This window comes from Pantherophis guttatus, chromosome 2 (assembly GCF_059756535.1).
Source record: "Pantherophis guttatus breed Tessera chromosome 2, ASM5975653v1, whole genome shotgun sequence".
Lineage (NCBI taxonomy): Eukaryota > Metazoa > Chordata > Lepidosauria > Squamata > Colubridae > Pantherophis > Pantherophis guttatus.
Genome location: NC_142064.1, coordinates 241,297,651 through 241,319,949, shown reverse-complemented (window position 1 = coordinate 241,319,949; position 22,299 = coordinate 241,297,651). Strand labels below are relative to the sequence as shown.

At 42.0% G+C, this 22,299-nt stretch overlaps 1 protein-coding gene across 2 annotated transcripts in view; it reads left to right on the top strand.

Annotated features, from left to right (window-relative positions):
• The window catches only part of SLC25A26 (solute carrier family 25 member 26), a 144,488-nt gene that overhangs the window by 102,463 nt on the left and 19,726 nt on the right, over positions 1 to 22,299 (top strand). For both annotated transcript variants that reach the window (XM_034440612.3, XM_034440613.3), the window contains one exon: positions 10,558 to 10,627. In XM_034440612.3, the coding sequence (XP_034296503.2) occupies positions 10,558 to 10,627 (70 nt within the window). The remainder of the gene's footprint in view (positions 1 to 10,557; positions 10,628 to 22,299) is intronic.

The window sequence follows — 22,299 nt, the reverse complement described above, 5'->3', positions numbered from 1 at the left end:
ACAATTTTCTTTCATTATTCTAAAGCATTATGGTATAATCCTAGAGTAATAGTTTCACCATACTGTGATACTTTTGAAGTGCAGAACTAATTCTATTTGTGGCATCTTCAAAAAGAAGCCTGTATGAATTTGAAAGCCTTCTCCCATCTAAATAAGTGGAGTCAGTATAGAATTTGGAGAGTTAACATTCACAGACATATCTGAAAGGCTGAACTGATAGATAATGTCAATATAAATTGTGTGAAATACACCTTACAGGCTTCACCTAAATATTGCTGTTTTTCATCATCATCACCATTTTAGCCATTGTCCATCCACTGCAGGATGAAGGCCTCTTCTGCATGTTTCCAACCTTTCCTGAGCTTCTTTGGCAATTGGACCCGCAATACTTGCTGATGTCGTCCATCTTGTTTTGGATCTCTTTCGTGAACATTTTTTATCAAGTGGGATTCATTCTATGACTGCCTTGGTCCACCTGCCATCAGTTCTTCTTGATATGTGACCAGCCCTTTTCCATTCCAATTCTTCTACCCTCTTGATGATATCATATACTTTTATTTATTCTCTAATCCATATGCAGGTTTTTCTATCTTGTCTTGTAATACCGAGCAAGTATCTTTCCATCTTTGCACCACTTGTAGCTTCTGTATTGTTGTCTTTACCATGCCTTAAATATGGGAGTGTACTCTAGCTATGATCCATGATAAGTGTCCGGAAGTTGCAAAATTTAATGAATGCAAAATGGAGGAGTTAAAGTGGTCACAGAGCAGAAGTTCAATATGCACTGCTCTAGGACGCGGGTGTCAAACTCACGGCCCATGTGCCAGATGCGTCATGTGCTGCCCCCCCCCAGTTTACCAAAGGGGGAAAAAATCCCGATACATCACCTGATGCTGCCATGATGACACGAGTTTGACACCCGTGCTCTAGGAGCTCACATAACTGCCTGCACCACTTATTCTCTCCGAGCTGAAACTTCCAAATACTTGTCAAAGGCAGCTCTGTGCATAGTGCATTGCAATAGTTCAGTTTGGAAGTCTGGGAATAGATACAACTGGTGTACCACATGAGGCTGTGCAAAAGCTCTTTGCACAACTGCTACCTGCTCATTAAGCAGGAATTGTGAGTCTAGGAAAACCCTCAGTGTAAACTGGGTCTCTGGTATAGTGCAACCCCACCCAGCCCCAAAGATGGCAGAGTCTTGGAAGTAGTGGGCTCCAATCCAAAGCCACTCAGAGCTCCCAGAATTCAGCTGAAATCTCTTGTTTCCTAGGTCCTTCCAGCCTCCAGGAATTTTAAAGAATTAAAATGGGTTCCTCAAATATCTGCAAGGATAATGGATCAGTTAAAATGCCTTGAACCCCTCAAAGATTTTTTTTAATGCTACATTTTGCCCCATCTATTCTTATGGATTCTGAAAACTACAAATATGATTTGGGTGGGTCGCATCTTTGCTAGTTACCTTTTAGCTGTATGTGAGAAGCTGTCTCCTGAACAGTAAAACAGACTTTTTTTTTTGTAAGCATTTCATCTTAGCCTGACTAGATGTTTTAATTTGGAAAAAAAACCCCACAGAAATGGCTTGTGGGATCTATGGTCTTGGCCAATACAACATAGAAATAGTCTGTGAACATTTTCAGGGAAGATAATTCATCAATTCTTTGAATGCCCCTAGTCTATTTACCCTTCAGTCCTTCACTCAATTATCTAGAATTTTGTGAGTTACAGTGAATAGAGCAAGGTTGCCAATCTTTTCAAATGTCAAGCACGCCCTCCTCTAAAGGCGAGAATAAAGGAAAACGAAGGCCAATGTTGTTTTAAGTTGGCCAAATTGGGCTCCAGGATTGTTGTTCCCTACATTGACCTAGATATTCAGTAACAGCTTGAACGATGTTCTTTCTTGCCTTGATGGCTAACAAAACCAGCTTGAATACATAACATATCCCAATCTACCAGCTTAATTTTTCTCTGCAAAACATCTTCAGAAGCACCTGTGTCATAGCTCGCTCCTTTAAAGTATTACATAAATTGTTTTATTTTTAATCGTTAGTTATGATTAATTAGAACCATGGTGGTGCAGTGGTTAGAATTCAGTACTGCAGGGCTAACTCACTGCTTCACTCCAGGAGTTCAGTTCTGAGTGACTTAAGGTTGACTCAACCTTCCATCCTTCTGAGGTCGGTAAAATGGGGACCCAGATTGTTGTGGGCAATATGCTGGCTCTGTAAACCGCTCTGTAAAGCACTGTGAAGCGGTATATAAGTCTAAGCTCTATTGCTATTGCTATTATTAGTTTTTTTACTGTTCAAATTTTATTTTTGGCAGCTCATGGTGAGAGTACTCTCATGCACATTGGTTAAAAAAGCAATTGTTTTTGGCATCCGAAAGTTTTTTTTTAAAAAAAATCCCTAAATGCAGTCTACCTCTTTCTCATTCTCTTTTCACATCCCTCTCTCTCCTTTCCACACCCCTCTCCCCTTCCCATTTCCCCTTCATACTGTTCTCAGTGGCATTAAAAACTCAGGCTAGATGAAACCCAGACAAAAGCTTTAAATCCATTTCCTTGCAAGCTGTGCAATAAGTGTTCTACCATTCATCTCTCCATCTCGGTGTAACGACTGTGCTTCTTTGGGGGATTAAACACTGATCATTCTGTAACACTAACGTGTCTACCATTTGGTTGGGTGCTTTTTCCCCCGAAACCCGATTTCTAGGGCACCGTTTCAAAGGAGATGATGTCACTTCCAGACAGTGGGAGTGTACTTGCCATTCACCTAATGGTTGCCTTTTCTTCCTTCCCCGTCTCCCCCCCCCCCCCCCAAGGCTCGGCCATGCGAAGAACACTGTAGCCCCAGCTGTTCAGCAAACAAGCCCTTACTTTATTCATGTCACAAGAATGGTTATTCACAGTGACTTTAAAATACTGTCAAAGACATTCTTGTGCACCATCTGTACGTGGCAAGAACAAGGAGAATGGGCCTTGCTGGCAATGTTGAAACACCCTTTGAAACCACTTAAGAATTTGGAAAGACACAGCTTGTTTGAAAACAAGCTGCCAAAGAACAGAAACACTGGGTGTTTCTCCAGGGCTTCCAAAACCTGCTTTTTGAATGAAATGCAATCCTTTTTCTAGAAAACAAAGTCTCTCTGCTTCATTCTAAATATGTACAAAAAAAGATATCAAAAATATATTTATTCTTCAAGGGCTTTGCATTTAAACAACCAAGTTTGCATAGCAACACACACACACACACACACACACACACACACACACACACAAACTAACTCAGTGAATACCACAATTCCTTCAAATGCTACATGGATTTTTGTAATAATACATAAATATGTCAGTGCTGGTGCAAGAAATAAATATGCTATTTTAATGATTAAATTAAATTTGAATCTGGGGATTTTCTAATTTGCGGTACCATAGTTGCTACTGCAAGCTTGTCTAGGCCAAGCAAGGAACAAAGCCTGATAAAGTTTTGACATTTTTTATTTATTTATTTATTTTGTGTTTATTTATTAAATGTATACGCTGCCCATCTCACTATCCAAAGTGACTCTGCTCCTGTTTTACCCTTGCAAGACAGATTAGGTTTTAAAATGTTTTGCAACCTTCTTGTGGGATGTGATTCCTAATTTGAGAAGTCCCTAATTTGAGAATTTGATGCTTCTTTGCCAATATCTCATTGTATGGTGGACTGTTCTTTTGTTGGGCTGCAAAATTGTCTACAAAGAAAAAATTCCTACAGAAATTCATTAGAATATCTTTTGGACATGTAGGTTTATGGCAAAAGTTGGAAGAAGCTGGAAGGAATCTCTGAAGGAAGTCAGTCCCAGAATTATAATAATAGGATTTAATCTCTGGTATGAGCTCTTCTAATGTTACTTAGTGTTGGGAGTTTAGTTAAGCCTGACATATATCATCTGAATGAGAAGGGTATCTGAGCATTTTTTTAAAAAATCTATCTTAAGGATGGTATATCTAAATTTCTTCACACATTAAAAGTATATAAGAAGGGATACAAAAGTATAGATCATCATAAGCAGGTTGGTTATAAAACTTTCTGGCAACTAAGGAAGAACTTGGATGGCCAAGGAGGCGATCTTGAATTAGGCGGGAAGGACTACGCAGTTCTTCCTAGTGTAAAGGTGACAAGATTGCTTCACTAGATTGTGTTAGATTGTTGGCACCAAGGAAGAGAAGAAGAATAGCAACAAGACTGAAACTCTTTATTCTTTTTTGTTGTTGTTAGGGTTGAAGGTATGTTCCTGTTTTGTTTCATTTGTTTGTTTTATTGTTTTGTATTTTATTTTCTACGATAAAACAATAAATTTACAAATAAAGTCTAACATTATTTATAGAAAGTGTTTGCATCTAATTTTACTAGAAAGTTTCAGTTTATGTTCTCATTGGTAGAAGTAGGAACAAAGATTTTTATGGGTATTTCAGTACCTTGACTTGTGACCACAATTGAGCCCAAAATTTCTGTTGCTAAGGAAGCAAGCTAACTGAATTTTTTGCTTCCTTTGTAACTGTTCTTGCCACCATTGTTGTTAAATTAGCACCATGGTTGTGGAGTAAATTTGGCTTTCTCAATGACTTTGCTTGTCAGAAGGTTGCAAAAGGTGATCACATGACCCTGGGACACTGCAACCGTCATAAATACATGCTAGTTGCCAAATGTCCGAATTTTGATTACATGATTATGGAGATATTGCAACGGTCGTAAGTATAAAAATCAGTCATAGGTTACTTTTTTCATGCTTGTTGTAACTTTAAACAGTCACTAAACAAATGGTTGTAAGTGGAGGATTACCAGTACTTGCAGAAGATTTAACATTGTTAATGAAGTAGCACATGGATTATTATATTTTTTTTTTGAAAAATGATAAGATTGGTTTTCTTTGTCCAGAAATAGTGAATTTTTTTTTGTATTGAATGCAACAGTGTGCCTTTTCCTTCCCCCCAAGAGCAGCATGATCTATCAAACAGTGATGTGCAAGTATGGTACTAGTAGACATTATAGCAGGTGGATGAAGATAAGACATAAAAAGTATCAGAGGCTTAAATAATATAATCCAGCATAAGAATAGCCTTTGTCTTTTGAGAAAGATGTTCTGTGTATCTTATGGAATACAGAAATATATTTGTGTTCCAGCGTAGGTCCTACTTCGGAATTTCTTAAGCTATTTAATAATAAACCAAAGGAACATAGCACATGAGTGACCTAGGAAGATAGGGACAGCCCAGATTGTGTGCGTTTCCATGTGTTTTATCCCAAAGATTTATTTCGAATTTGTTATTCATAAAGGAAGAGCGCAAGATTGGGATGGGTCCTTTGAAGTGGAAAACAAAGTCTCCTATTCAGGTTTGGATCTAATAAAATACACATGACACAGGTTTGGCATCACGGTCTGCTGTAAAAGTGCATTGCTTGTCATATTTTGCTTTCCGATATTGGGAAGACTGGTGGGAACAGGTATTGCCCTGGAACAAAAACATGATTAATTAAATCCTGCTGTCTCCAATAGTACATGCTCCAGGCAATCAGATAAAGGAATATTAGAAAGATGTAGGGTGAGTTGGCCAGAGAATTTTTAAGTTCAGAGAAAATTAGACCTAAAAGAAACAGATAAATAGCTTTTGTCGTTTTCTAGTGTCTCTCTTAGAAGAGCAAAATATGTACTATCTTATTTGAATACTTTGTTGTTGTTGTTGTTAGTTGCGAAGTCATGTCTGACCCATCGTAACCCCATGGACAATGTTCCTCCAGGCCTTCCTGTCCTCTACCATCCCCCAGAGACCATTTAAGCTCACGCCGACTGCTTCAGTGACTCCATCCAGCCACCTCATTCTCTGTCGTCTCATTCTTCTTTTGCCCTCAATCTTTCCCAACATTAGGCTCTTCTCCAGTGAGTCCTTCCTTCTCATTAGGTGGCCAAAATATTTCAGTTTCATCTTCAGGATCTGGCCTTCTAAAGAGCAGTCAGGGTTGATCTCCTCTAGGACTGACCAGCTTGATCGCCTTGCAGTCCGAGGGATTTGCAGGAGTCTTCTCCAGCACCATAGTACAAAGGCCTCAATTCTTTGGCGCTCAGCGTTTCTTATGGTCCAACTTTCACAGCCATACATTGCAACTGGGAAAACCTTGAATAGTTTAGTTTATGGTTAATCAAGTGTCTGTTTCAGGGGCATTGGTTTTCATACTTATTTTTTGACTTCATGGAAATACAGATAGCCCTTGACTTACGCCCGCAGTTCAGCCCAACATTTTTATTGCCAAGCAAGATAGTTGTTAAATGAGTTTTTGCCCCATTTTACAAACTTTCTTGCGACACTTGTTCAGTGAATCACTGCAGTTGTTAAGTTGGCAACACGGTTGTTAAGTGAATCTGGCTTCCCTGTTGACTTTGCTCATCAGAAGGTCGCAAAAGGGTATCATGTGACCCCCCCAAGACACTGCAACCGTCATGCCAGTTGCCGAGTGTCCAAATTTTGATCATGTGACCATGGGAATACTGCAGTGGTCATAAGTGTGAAAAAAGTTCATAAGTCATTTTTTTTTCAGTGTAGTTGTAACTTTGAATGGTCACTAAATGAATAGTTTGTAAATTGAGGATTATCTGTACTACATTTATTAATGTAAATTTAAAAGACTGGGACTATCTTGTGTCATCCAGTCACATAGTGTTGGATTATTTGGTCCCAGTGAGCCACGAGACATATTTTTAACATCTCCAAACCAATATAACTATTGCTATTGTTGGCATTCCACTGGTTTTGCTAATCTCTTATCAGAAAGACACTTTAACACAATAGTATTTGATATTGATTAGAATGGTATATCATCAATAAGTATCTTATATTCTGAGTCAAGGACACAAGTTTTTGAGCATCAGTGTTTGAGATCCCATAACAAGGCAGCAAGCGGTTTATCATGCTTCATACTATATTATTGCAATGTAGCACACTAGTTTGTGGATTTTCTGCCTCTAAAACCAGATCAGAGAACAAAATGAAGAGAGGAGTAATTTTGCACTTCAAAAAGAATGCCAATTTGTACTTGCTATGTGTGTATGCACAAATCCTTTTTTTAAAACTTCTCTCTCCTTATCTTTTCTGTTTTCTTGCTTATCTTTAACTGATGCAGAATCTTATATCTGGGGACTTCTTAGGATTGCGTCCCAAGATAATATGTTCAGGAACGATAAGTTGAAAAATCTTCACTGCCCTGTCAATGGTAAATGTATGCCCTTTGATATTTTTGTGTGGGGAAATCACCTGGGTGCCCTGGGTGCTCTAAACGTCTTACTGAAATGTGGTCCCAAGTAGTAGACCCACACAACTATGTTGTGCTTGTGTGGGTTTTGTTTGTTTTGGTTCCATAAAGGAAATCTTAGAAATTGATGGCTGCAATCGAGAGACCTTATTTAGTCTTCATAAATAGTTGAAAAATATTCCTATACAGCATCTTGCTTTTTGCTGTTTAATTTCTTCATTCCACAGAGGAAATATTTCAATATGTAGTCATTTATTTTATTTCTTTGATAGATGTATCTCCTGCTTTTCCTCCAAGAGCCTTCCATGGAGAGGTCTTTTATATTTATCCCAGCAAGAGCTGACCTATGAGGTAGGGTGATCTGAGAAAGAGAGAGAGAGTGAGCGTCCCAAAGGAATCCAGTAAGCTTCTGTAGTTGAGGATGGACTTGAACCTGGTACTCTTTGATGCCAGTCCATGACAATAACCACTACAGTGGATTTCATATCTGTCTATCTATGAATATAGGAATATCAGAGAGGTACAGATACTCTTTTGAGATTTTCATTTAAAAAAAAAAAAATATTTACAAAGGAATTTTAACTCAGGCTTTCAACTATGGCTGGCTTGTGATAGCTGTAAACAATTCTGAAGGACATCAGATTTGATCCATCTTCCTTTGCCAGGCATTTATATCATTTTTTTTCCATCCAGGCAGAAAATGTTATCTGATCTGATGCCTCATAAGCATTCACCTTATGAGGTTATTTGGAAAAAGTAATTACAACACACATAATAAAGAATTTGCTGTATATTTCACAACAAAATAGCATCTTGAGACAGAATGTCTAAAAACTATACCATAGTTAGAGTAATCCTTGGTTTTCCTAGTGCCAGAGTTATCTGTCTATATCTGTCTGTCTGTCTGTCTGTCTGTCTGTCTGTCTGTCTAGATCTATCTATCTATCTATCTATCTATCCATCCATCCATCCATCCATCCATCCATCCATCCATCCTCCCTCTACATTCTAATTTAGAGATCTTTCATCTCACTTACTACCATAACCAAGTTAAGCAACAGACTCCAAGGGATTTTTTAATCACATTCAAAAGGTACCATACAGTCTTATTATGGGATTCCTTTCTATCCACATCTATCTTCCCAAGCTCCCAATGTTATATGTAGCATAAATGAATAAAATGCCATGCAAAATTTTACATATGACATTCTGCCTAATTACACGTAGGAGAGACCAGTATGAGAAGGAAGATGGAAAGGAGGGGAAAAAACGGAAGGAGGGGAAGGGAATTGACAGGAGAGAAGAATAGCAAGCATATATTGTATATGTAGTGGGAGAGTAGATTTCTTCCATTGATTGGCTCACATCTCAGGTGGAAGCCTTCAGTCCCACCCTGATAAATTTGTGGAAGGGAAGAGAATGGAAAAAGAGAGAAGTACAGTATGTGTGGAAAAGAAGGAAGTATGTGTGGGAGGGAGAGAGAGGGGAGAGGACAGAGTAAGATAACTAATTTTTTTAACCCATTTTTGGTTTAAAGTTCTGAATGCACTCCTCAAGAAAATATATACACATCCTTGTTCTCTAGGTTAAAAATTCCACCAAACTTTGTAGACTTTGTAATTGTTATAAACCATTCTCCTCCCCTTTAACAGATAGGGGTTTTTCCTCCCTTTTTCCTTTCACATTTTCAGCTGGCTCTCCATGTAAAACAAGGAAATGGAAAGAAACATGTTAGCTCATTTATGTCAAGTGCCAGTGGTGAATAATTCCCTGTAGTATGCTCTCAAGTGCTGCATTCTGTGGTCTATTTTTAAATGATTCAGAGAGTAGGGCTTTCCCTGCCTTGTGGAAACACCATAATTAAATTGGCCTCTTTGTAAGGGGATTATCTTATTTCCTGTTGGCCAGTTTGCATTCTCCCTTTGGCCATGGTCATCTAAATTGCTTTGACTTCTTATATGGAAGGTTGTTGTCCAGTTTTCTTGGTTCTTGTCTCTCAGTTCAACTTTTTTAGAAGTTAGCATGTGCCTAGGTTAGAGATAATACTACCTGTAATACCTCTTCATAATCTGGTGCCCTTAGATGTTTTCTGATGAAACTTCCACCATTCCTTATACCTGGCCATGCTGGTGAAAGCAGCTAAGGTATTCCAAAACATCTGGAAGGCATCACAAAGAAGGCTAGTCTCAGTTTGAACTTTTGAATCGCAGTTTTCTCCAGAAATAGTTGTGGCTTTTGTGGTTGTGAGATGAGCCTTGCTTTGGATATGCTCTATCTACTGATACAAGACTTGGCTGTTGAAATTTCATTCTCCAGCATTCTTCAGAATTTTTTTCTTTTTAAATGCCCTGGAATTAGGGCTGCTGTTTAAAGAATTGATACAACTGCTTGTCAATCAGTTTTCTGGGGAGACTGGAGGAGAATGTGCTCATAATTAGTTATTATTTTTGAAACTGTAAATTAGCTTTCAGTTTAGATGTTTCTGCCCAAAATGTGGGTCAGGTGGGAATACAGATCCACAGCTCAGCTATTAGATATATAAAACCCTATACCATCTAAACAATTTAGCCATACCTATAGTTAGAGCAATGTTTCTCAACTTTGGCAACTTTAAGACATGTGGAGTTCAACTTCCCAAATTCTCTAGGCTGGGGAATTCTGGAAGTTGAAGTCCACATGTTTTAAAGTTGCGAAGGTGGAGAAACACAGAGTTAGCGGGTTGTCTAGGGCAAGTTACTATTTTCTGGCCATTTTTTTGCCTCATTAAGATTACTGCTATTAGTGATGATTGCTTAGCTTTGGGACTTCTCAACTTAGTATATCTTAATGCTATTAATATATAAGCCAAAGATGTTTGGAAAAAATATTGTTTGGCATGAATATTCAGTTTGGAAGTCACTGCTGGTATTTTTTTCCAGTATTTTTTTGTTCATGTTTTATCTTCCCAAGAGGAAGAAAGATCCGGGCAGTATCTGCAAAATTGCATTTTATCCAGGCTGAAACAAATATGTATTTAACTCTCTGCAAACAAGCTTCAGTGCTGTTTATCATTCCTCAGATCAACCCCTTTTACATGTGGCTTTTTGGCAGGGTGGGTGGGGGTGAATGGTGGGTAAAAGAGACCTACTCATTCTATAAATGAAGATGCCACAAAAATAGCCATTTAAAACTCTAGCACCCACTCACCCTGATATGAAAGTAGCAAGCTGCAAGCAAGGCAGAGACTAACATTTTGTCCACCCACCTCCTCTCTCTCTCTCTTTAAACACAGGAACTTTGGTCATGGAAGCAAGGACACGTGGTGGATTCTTGGCAGTCTGCAGTCTGTGGAGCATTTGCAGGTGCAAAGGATTATATGTTATCCTGGGAAACATAGAAGAAGAAAAGCAGGGAGGAGGGACAGAGTGCAACTCTATGAAGGCCAGCAAGGCAGCCACATTCTTTTATAATTCTGGTTTGTTTAGAGTGAAGAAGATGGAATGTGGAGAAGGGTGGAGGTGGGGGGAACCGGGGAGAAGAAGGTGAGTCTAAGGAGCCCAGGCCAGGGTGTCAGTTTGAAAGACAGCCAATTTGTTTTTGGCAAATTTCTGTTATTGAACAAACAGGGCCTGTCAGTCAGCTTCTGGGATTATCCAAAGGTTGAGCTGTAAAACTCTGTGAGGAGAACGTGCATTTGGGTGCGGGGTTTTGTGCAGCTGCCTGCCCTGAGCTCCTCTCCAGGCTCAAGGGCTCTCGGTAAGGCCCATGATTCACTCTTCATGTGACAGCTCTGACAGGACTCTAGATTAAGGAGAGTCAGGAGAACAGAACGTCTATGCGCAGCAGCCTCCAGGCGGAAACTTTCCACGGAGGAGAACCGGAGGCTGAAACATCTGGGCAGTCTCTGGACACTCTGCCTGGAATGAAGAGTGGCAGGACATGCTCTGGGATGATGGATTGCAAAAGAGCCTGAAAGTTAATTGAATTCTTAAAGAGCCACCTTGCCCTATTATAACAGCCTGCTTTAAAATAATTTCCTTTCAGATGTCTCAAGTGCCACCCATCCCATACATCTGACAAGGGGGCAGGGAGGGGAAGTGTAATGGTCTGATAGAAATCTCAAATTAGGGGCAGCTCAAGATTGAGTGGCAAAAACCCTGCAAAATGGTCAGCCTCAGGTCCTGAAGGTGGAGGGAAGGAAGGTGCAAATAGGAGTAACAATTATACTCTCGGGTTGCTGCCAAGTAAAACTCACCCAAATTGAATACAGGTAGTCCTCGACTTTCGCTTAGTGACTTTTTGAAGTTACAATGGTTTTTGAAAAGTTCTGAATCTTTTGTTGTTCTTCTCATTATGGCTGAGCTATCCTAACATCTGGAGTCTTTTCTTAGAAATTAACAATTCATTCAGAGGCAGGGTAAAATAAAATGGTTGTATGAATGATTAAATAGCTGAAGATGTTATAGTAGCCTTCCCCAGGGCAATTATGATATACTCCCTCACAAACAGCTGCGTGGCCAGTTGTCATGGTGATTGGAGATGATGGAAGTCATAATTCGACATTTCTGGAAGAGTTCAGTTTGAGGAAACTGCTAAATCTTTGTAAATACTGGTTCACTTATTCAGTTCGGTCATGTACTTACTTACATTGCATGAAATTATTTTAATACATAAAACTTCTCTTCCTCCTTCATGATATTTCAGTCTCCTCCCATGTCTTTACATTTTTTACTATTTTTAGACTATAGTGCACTTACTCATTAAACGCAAACCTTTCCATCTTTCCTTTTTCTTTGCCAATAGTGTGTAAAGTCACTGGAAGAAATTAACGAACATTAGGTACTTATTAATATCATTACTATTTCAGGCAGTGAAATTACTTGAAAATGTAACTTGAAGATTTTGTTCCAATTCTCTTTTAAGACTCTGCAATCATTATTTTTTGAAACATTGATCTCAGAAATAGAAGTAAGAATATTATTCCCTGCCCTTTTCAATGTCATCTTGAAATCGAACCACTGAATCAGTCAAACATAAACCAGAGGACATTTTCTGGTATAAAGTTTGCACGCAGCTTCTATAGTTGAGCTTGGAGCCTTAGGTTTTGGTTGCCTTGCTATCCCTTTGTCTGAGTAAAAAGCCCATTTCTTTGAGTAAAAGCTTCCTAGTGGTTTTAATGAACAACACACAGAACTGTATACATGCTGCCTAAAAAAAAGTCTTGGACAGACATAATTCATAATTTGCCAAGTATTGGAGTTCCTCTTGACTTTAACAAGGTTTTGGAAGCTTGAACTGGACTTGGTTTCTCAGTTTATATGTAAGGTAGGCTATAAATTATCCTCTTTTTAATAGAAAAAGAAATGCACTGAACTTAGGGACTGCATATTCTCTATTTGTGTACCATTATGCCAAATACTTTTTCCACATCTAGCAGGGGGAAGTCAGAAGAAAAAGGCTTGAAGGCCTATTCAGCTTCTCTTAAATTATGTAAAACAAAATCTCATATTTTGTATAAAATAAGGCAGACACATTAATTAGAAATGGGCACCCACACAATTTCTCAGTCTTGATATATCTTGAGTTTGTCTCCTAAGTAACGTCGTATCCCACCTGAGAAAGAATCAGTCCTCTACTTACGACCAGTCCCTTAGCACCTGTTCGGAGTTATGATGAACCACCCCAAAGATACCACTTGGTTCCAAAGTTCTGATGGCCAGCCCCACCCCTCCATGGTCACATGACCGGATTTTGGATGCTCGGCAGCTGGTCCGCGTTTACTGCCATTTGCAGTATCCCACCATCACATAACTGCAATTTGCAACGTTTTTGCCAAAAAAACATTCCAGTGTTTAATTCCAGTTTTTGGCAAAAACACCCCATAGCAAATAGAATTTGCTTAACGACCACCTCAAAAGGCTCATAAAAACAGGTTGGTCACATGATGACCCACTTTATGACCATCACAGCTGCGCAGGCTCCATACGGTAGTAAGACGAGGACTCCATGTACTGATATTCTAGTTTTCATGAGCTGTGATCTGGAAAACATTCTGTGATCTGTGAAGAGGCTTTATGTGGTCTGGGCAGAAGCCATTACTATATCTCCAAATGCTGCTGAAATGCTGACTTTCCAAACTGGATTTTGAAGGAGTCACAAAGTGTATTAACAGTTGTTGAACAAAAGCCAGTATCGTCACTTACTTTACTTCTCACATTCCCCTGCAGGAGATTCTGGCTGTCTCAATCTTTTCATATATCTTATAAGAGATTGAGGAACAGACTCTAGACAGAGTATAATTTTTTTAACCCTCTTTTCCCATGAAATTTAGAAGCCTAAAATATTTTGTCTACTGAATTGTGCATGGATCATGAAGAGATGAAGATATATAATTACACTTCAAAATGAAACTGGACTTACAGTATAAAATCTTTTAAACATATATAAGTAAGATCAGTTGCCTCTGCATTATTTAATTCGGTTACAGTATTTTGGGGGAAGGAAAATAAAAGTGTACAAATGGGCCAATCCTTAATCAAAGCAATGTTGCCAATACCACAAAAAGCATATTCAGACACTATGACTGTCTCAGACACCCTCTGTGCTCGTGGTCTTTGCTTTACCACAAAATTTACTTAAAGTGTTCTAGAGGTCAGAGAACGGGGGGGGGGATTAAACAACATACACCCTCTGATTTTTAATCTCTCATGTTAGCCAAAAAATAAATAAAAATGTTGGCTCCTTTCTTAACCAATAGGTTTTATACTTGACAGAAAAAACAAACATTACTGTGAAGTTAAATCACCAGCATTGTCCTTTTCTGTTTTTAATGCTAGTAAAACTTGAGTGGTTAAAGTCAACTTTCTATGATGTTTTAGCAATGTATTTTTTGATTATGTTTACTGGTATGTCTATAAAGAATAACTATTCCACAAAGGCCTAGGTCTAGGAATACAAACTTTAAAATGCAATCAGAAGCCTGCAATCAAATAATTGTCTGAATGATTGAAATCAATAAATGAAACTATGAATGGGTTCTATCACTCTCTTCTTTATCTTCTGTATACTACCGTGTTTACCTGAAAATAAGCACCTCCCCAAAAATAAGCCCGCCCTGAAAATAAGCCCTCTGCAGAAAATAAGCCCTCCCCGAAAATATTTAAATGTATGTGCAGCCGGTTCCCACCATTTCCTCTGGTTAGGGTTAGGAAGACAGAGCTGGAAATCAGGTAAGACGGCAAGAGGAACCCCGTCTTGTTCCATGCGCCCCAAAATAATACCTCCCCGAAAATAAGGCCAAGCACTTATTTCAGGGTTCAAAAAAATATAAGACCCTGTCTTACAGGAAACACGGTAGCTGCTGTCTATTTTATTTAGCTTTTTTAGTCTTTTAATCTATATCCCACCTACATTATTTTGACAAAAAACTCAAGACAGAAAACATATCCAACACACTTTCCTTCTCCTGTTTTCCCCACAACAATAACCCTGTGAGGTGGATTGGGCTGAGAGAGAGAGAAAGTCAGCAGCTGGCCTTCATGCCTAAAACAGGACCAAAACTCACAGAGTCTTTGAATCTTTCCTGAATCTAGTTTTAATTCCAACCAAATTGAGACACCTTTCACCTTTTTCTTTTTTAATATGTATGAATATGTATGAATATCTTTTATTTTATGTACACTGAGAGCATATGCACCAAGACAAATTCCTTGTGTGTCCAATCATACTTGGCCAATAAAAAGTCTATTCTATTCTATATGAAGAATTATTGAACATAAACAGATGGATGAACTTTCAGATAATGTAACGGTAATGATCTAAGTGCCAGACTATACAAAATTATCAAAATTGCAAGTAATAGTAGATCTGTTGTTTTACGCTATTAATTCTCATTAATATTTATTGGTAATATTGCAACCAGGTACAAACATATGGACTACAGGTAAATACATGCAGTTGCAAGAATTTTTCTGCAATTGTGTTCTTTTTTTCCTACACGCTGTTCGGACACTCCTCAGAATGGGATGCGATCACTCCTATTCGCACAGCTGAGTGTCAATCAAATCCCTCTGGAGCTGCATCCACCTCACTTCCTGCTTCCTCCTCAGACTTTTTCACTCAGCCATTGCAATGGCATCGAGTGTCTGTTCTCTTGATTACATTTTGTTCTTAATTTAGTTTTACTTTACTGAATTGGCTAAATACTATTTATTTACTGTTTAAAGGTGCTGCGCTTCGTTTGCCTTCGCTTGGAGAGGTTTTAAGCGCGTAGCGGCGGTTTGGGGCTCCGGCCGCCGCTTGCGGCTTGACTTGGCTGGCGCTTTAATTTTAACTAATTTTCCCGCCATTTGCCGCCATTGCCGCCATTTTGCTGCCAGTCACTTTGCGAGGCTCCGGTTTGCCTTAGTGGCCATTTGATCGATCGGCTTGAGTCCCTGCCGGCTGGCATACTCATCAGCTGTCTGGAAAATTGTGACTGCTCCCTTTGCTGCAGCTTCAGTCCGGCCGCAGGCGCTTTGTTTCGCCTGGCTTAGGACTTTTGGAAATTCGCCTCGCGGGCCGCCATTTTGGGCCCTGATCATCGGCACCGCTTTTGGATCTCCGAGGCCATAGCGACCTGGGCTTTGGTTTCCAGGGTCGCTAGATTGCTGGCAGGTGGGGACGCTGTCCTGCTCGTACCTGCAATTCACAACGGCCTGCAGAGGGGTGCCTGAAAGTTCCAGGGAAGTACTTATTGCTTAAATTAATTTACATTCTTAATAAAAAAAAAAAAAAAGGAAAAAGGGCCGTTGCCTTGTTATATTGTTACACTGATTTTGGTTGTAGATACTTAGGGTATTTATTACAAATAAAAAATAAAAATAAAATTAAATTAAATAATAATAATAACAGAGCATATATATATATATATATATATATATATATATATATATTACAATTTATATTACTAATATTCAATCATATATATAGAATTGATAAGTTTCTATTTACAATTAATTAATTAATAATTCATTGGGGTGATTGATCATGGATGACAGGGAGGAAGGTGCCCTTTCTTCTGATATGGACAGGAGTCCCTCTCCCCCCCCAGTACCTTCCCCTAGACAGCTCAGGGGGAAGAAATCTAAGGCTTCCAGGCAGACAAAGTCCTCCAAATCTGCCACAGCAGATAAAGATGCCCAAAGGAGGCATAAAGCATTAGAAAAGCAGTTTGCTAAGGCTAGGCAACGGGCCCAGGACCCTGGTCAAGGACCAATTCCTGAAGGCTTGAGCCATGAGGTGACCTGTGAGCCCTCGGCCTCTCATAATGTAGAATTGTTGGTCAGTGGTCTGAGGGAGGATGGCCCATCAACCTCTCAGGAGGCTCCAATGTCTGCGACTAATCAGTCAAGGGCCAGTGTTAGGTCCCGCTCCTCTAGTTTTGCAAGCCATTTTTCTCAAGCTTCTAGGCCAGGCCCTGAAGCTTCCTTTACACCCACTGCAGCCGGCCTCCGCCCTGAAGCGGGCCCAGGGTTTCCTCAGCCTGTGGATTTTCAGTCCTTTTTTACTCAGGCCATGTCCCATATGTATCAAATGGGGTTGCAACAAGCCACTGGTGCCTTCCCTGCTCCTACGTGCCCCACTACTTCTGCCTTTTCCATGCATCCTCCTGGTGCACAACATCAGCAGCAATCGGTTGCCTGTAGCCTTGTGCCTGAATCAGCCCGGGAGGACGATTTCCTAGAAGATTTTGAGATGTCAGAGGATGAAGAAGAGATTCAGGACAAGCCGGCCTTTCCGGGACTATTTAAGCCTTCTTTGTTTCGCTCTCTCCTACGCAAGGCAAAAGCTGCCACTAATATGGAGTCCACTCCTCTTCAGGGTTCCTCTTCTTCTACTCCATCTGGTCCCAGTAGTAACTTGTTCAATTTACCTCAACCTGATGAGGATTTTGTTCCCTGCCCGGATCTTTTTTGCCAGGTTGTTCAAAAGCCTTGGGACCGCCCCGCCTCGTCATCAGGTCCGAACTCATTTGATCGAAAGCTCTATGCTTCGGCTCCTGCGCTGGATGCCCTTTTGCAGTTGCCTACAATTGATGATCCGGTGGCGAGTCTCACATCGTCTTCCATCCTGGTAGGTGAGGCGGGGGATGGCCTCAAGTTTGAGGACAAACGGGCCGAAATGGGTTTTCGTAAAACACACCAAGCGGCGGCTTGGGCCATTCGTGCTGCAACCTCTTCATCATTTTTTAATCGGGCGTCGCTGGTGTGGTTACGTCAATTGAAGGACAGACTTCCCCCGGAGGATGCACGATTACAGCAGGACCTGGCCAAACTGGTCGCAGCTGCTGAATATTCAGCCGACGCATCCTTGGACGCAGCCAAATTCGCTTCCCGGGCCTTAGCTTCGACAGTATCTTCAAGACGTCTCTTGTGGCTCCGTAACTGGAGAGCTGACGCCAAGTCCAAATGGCGCTTGACTGCGGCCCCTTACAAAGGCCCTGCCTTATTTGGCTCATCCCTGGACTCTGTGTTGGTCGAGAATAGGGATAAGAAGAAGGTGTTACCCACGTCTTTCCGACGCCAGGAGAGGCGCTATGTACCTTATAATCGACTGCCCTTTCGACAAGAGCAAGGCGCCGGGGGCGCCTCTTACTACAGATCTTCGCAGTCTCAGTTCCAGTCAACTTCGGACAGGGCGCCCTTTTGTGACCGCGGTCGCCGACATTCCAACTTCAGGCAACCTTTCAGACAGTCGGCGGGCCGTTTTTCCAGGCGCGGTAAGTGACTCACCGCCTCCGGTCCCAATCGGGGGCAGGCTCCAGGCATTCTCTCACCTGTGGCCAACTACCACCTCGGATGCCTGGATTGTCCAAACTGTCACCGAAGGGTTACGTTTGGAATTCACCACCATGCCACAGGACTTTTACTTTCAATGCCCTTGGCCACTTCAGCCGGAGAAGCGATCTCTGCTGTTACTCGAAATTCACCATCTGTTGCAAATCCAGGCCATAGAACAGGTTCCATTAGGTCAACTCAAAACCGGCTTTTATTCAACACTATTCCTGGTACCGAAATCCTCGGGCGATTGGAGAGGCATTTTGAACCTTCGACGTCTCAATCAACACATCTTGTACCGTCGGTTCAAAATGCATTCCCTCAAGTCTCTACTGGGCTGCATTCGTCGGGGAGATCTGATGCAAACTGTAGATCTAAAGGAAGCGTACTTGCACGTCCCCATTCATCAGTCGCACAGGAAGTTCCTCCGGTTTGCGTTTGGAGACCACCACTTTCAATATCGGGCTATGCCATTTGGCCTTTCGTCCGCCCCGAGGACGTTTACAAAGTTGCTAGCAGCAGTAGCGGCGTCGCTCAGAGAGGTTCCGGTTCGTCTGGCATGTTACCTCGACAACATTTTGATCCTGTCGTCTTCTCCCGAACAGGCGACCCAGGACCGGGAGCTAGTACTTCAGTCCCTTCAAGACCACGGGTTCACTTTGAATCTTGCCAAAAGCCATCTTGTTCCCACATCGAGTATCCTTCATCTTGGAGCAACGATAGATTCGACGCTGTGTGTGGTCTCCCTATCTCCCGACAGACAAGCCAGCATTCGGGAACTGACATCTCAAGTCTTGCTACACCGGACTGTGACCTTACTGTCTCTCTCCCAGCTTCTGGGAAAGTTGATATCTTGCATAGACATTGTTCCGTGGGCGCGTTTCCATCTTCGTCGCCTCCAATGGTTCCTGCTCCCTTACCAGAGACAAGGTCGAGCGGAGTCGCTTCTCAAGGTGAAGGTTCCAGCTCACGTTCGCCTTTCCCTGAGGTGGTGGCTGTCTCCGGCCCTCAACAAGGGTTCCCCCTTTCTGGAACCAGCTCGGATGGTGTTGACCACGGACGCAAGTCTGCGAGGCTGGGGGGCTCACCTCGACCGTCAGCTAGCCCAAGGTGCCTGGTCGTCGGCGGAAAAGCTGCACAATATAAATTGGCTAGAGCTCAGAGCGGTCCGACTCGCCCTGATACACTTCAAACGCCTTGTATATCGCCAGGACCTTCTGATTCTAACGGACAATGTGGCCACCAAGGCCCATATCAACAAACAAGGGGGGACCCGCTCCTGGACACTAATGCAGGAGGCGGAGCGTCTTCTGTCATGGGCGGAGCTCCACCTCTCGTCGATAAAAGCCGAACACATCTCGGGGACTCTCAATCGAGAGGCAGATTGGCTCAGCAGAGACCAAATAGATCACGCCGAGTGGAAGTTGGACCCCGGCTTGTTCCAGGACCTGTCCAGGAGGTTCGGCCGTCCCCTAGTGGACCTGTTTGCGACGGCTCAGAACACCCAATTGCCGAGATTCTTCTCCCGCTATCCATGTCCAGCAGCGGAGGGGCTGGATGCTCTTCGGAGTCAGTGGCCCCGGGGCCTTCTTTATGCCTTCCCTCCCCTTCCTATCATCTCCAAGGTCGTGCGGAAGGTCATTCACGAACGGGCGAACCTTCTACTGGTAGCACCGTATTGGCCCCGTCGAGAGTGGTTCGCCGACCTCAAGAATTTGTCGGTCGAGCCACCGTGGAGGATTCCACCCGACAAAATAGTACTAACTCAAGGAGCCATCCGTCATCCGGAACCAGAATGGCTTCGATTAGCCGTGTGGCATTTGAGCGCATAAAGCTCATCAAGGACAATCTGTCTGACGACGTTATCTCCATTATTCAGGCAGCTCGAAGACCATCAACAATTCGTATTTATAACGCCTCATGGACTGCCTTCACGAGATGGTGCGGGGATCATCACGTAGATCCCACAACGGCTTCTGTTCCGGACATTCTGTGTTTTCTGCATGCGGGATTCTCCAAGGGCTTGGCTCCCGCGACTCTACGCCGACAGGTGGCGGCTCTGGCGACTGTCCTGTCAGGAGACTCTCGTGTTCCTTTGTCTCAGGACCCCAGGATCCGTTCCTTCCTCCAAGGGGTCTCAAACTTGCGGCCTCCGCCAATTCACCGCTACCCCACTTGGGACCTTTCCTTGGTGTTGCAGGCCCTGACGGGTCCTCCGTTCGAACCCATCGCTTCGTCCAGTCTACGCTACTTGTCCTTAAAGATGGCCTTTTTGTTGGCAATAACTTCAGCGCGCAGAGTATCCGAAATTGCTGCCTTGTCCATGAGGAGTGATCTCTGCATCTTCTATCCTGACCGGGTTGTCCTACGACTCGACCCGGCCTTTGTTCCTAAAGTGAATACTCACTTTCATCGAGCCCAAGAACTCGTCTTGCCTAACTTTTGCCCGAACCCGCGTCATCCTGCTGAAAAGCGGTGGCATACCTTGGATGTGCGACAGGCATTGAGAAGATATCTTAAAAGGACTGCCCCTTTTCGAAAGACTGAGGCTCTGTTGGTGTCCTTCCTTCCCTCTTCCCTGGGCCAGAAGGTTTCTTCAGCTACAGTAGGCAGGTGGCTCAAAGCCTGTATATCCAAGGCATATGGCTTAAGAGAGGCCCCTGTCCCGGGTGGTATACTGCCCCATTCTACTCGTAGCGCCGCAACCTCTGCGGCTTGGGCTACCCAGGCTTCGGTAGATGATATTTGCCGGGCGGCCACGTGGTCTTCCCTTTCATCCTTTGTAAGTCACTATAGGCTGGATAAGTTTGCTTCTGCAGATGCTGCCTTTGGCAGAAGGGTATTACAGGCTGTAATCTCTCCCCAAGTCCAGTCTACGGCTTAAGTCCCTCCCTTCTTCTCTAACTTGGGTATGTCCCATTCTGAGGAGTGTCCGAACAGCGTGTAGGAAAATGGTCGTTGCTTACCTGAACGACCCTTTTGTGCACGCTGTGAGGACACTCCGTCCCTCCCTTTTTCTTGGCCGTGCCTGGCTTTGGTGGAGGTCTGCTTTTTCTCCCTCTTTAGCTGTCTGCTTCCTGTGGGTCTTCCTTATGGAGTTTCTCGCGGTCGATCCTGCTGCTATTGAACCAAGTTGTCTTCGTGAAAAGTCTGAGGAGGAAGCAGGAAGTGAGGTGGATGCAGCTCCAGAGGGATTTGATTGACACTCAGCTGTGCGAATAGGAGTGATCGCATCCCATTCTGAGGAGTGTCCTCACAGCGTGTACAAAAGGGTCGTTCAGGTAAGCAACGACCATTCTATCAGAAAAAAATTGATTAAGCACCAATATAAACCCTAAAAACAAAAATGGATAGGTGTGCTTTAGTGATACACTTTTTCTATGTGTATAATAATCATAAGCTAGAGTGTATTCCTCACCACTGGAAAATTCCTGATAGAATCTGGAATGCCCCAGTCTGTAACCTGGAAAAATGTGTTTTTAAGTTTACTTTTTAACTGTAATCATTAATTATATAATATAAGATTACTTTATATAAAATAAACTATTACTTTGAATCTTCAGAGAGTAAAATAAATCTCTCCTCCTGAAAGCCACTTTTGCAAGTACAGGTGATCCTTGTTTAATATCCCCTCATCCGATGACGATTCAGAGTTAGCACACTGCTGTACCACATTGTCTTACGATGGGTCTGTGTAGTTGCATATATACGAGTTAAATAGATCTTTCTTAAAACTAGTCACAAATAGTAATCACGGGACTTCAGGATGCCGCAACCATGTGGTATTACCTGACAACAAAAAATGGGATTGCTGCAACTAATCTCCTTATAACATCTTAAAAAGGAATAGTCTGATTCTAGCAAACAATTTTACTGTAAGATTGTTGTGAAATTTCTATTTGCTTTATTTTGAAATTTTGTAGGATTTTTCAGAAATTCTCCCCCCCCCCCACTTTCTCTTTCTATAGAAGATGGTTCAGGCAAACCTGCGAAAGTGTAAGGTGCTGATGTGAACCTTCCAAGTTAGAGAAATTTTATAGCAACAATCAACACCTCTGCTTTCAGTCCTTTGTGCTATTATTAATAGGTTAGTAATAGGCTTGGCTGCTTGCCTGAATAGAGCAATAATAGTCTTCAGCTTCAAAAAAGGAAAGAATATGAACCCTGTTAACTGCTGACCTATCATTCTCCTTTCAGTTGTATGGAAATTGTAGGTC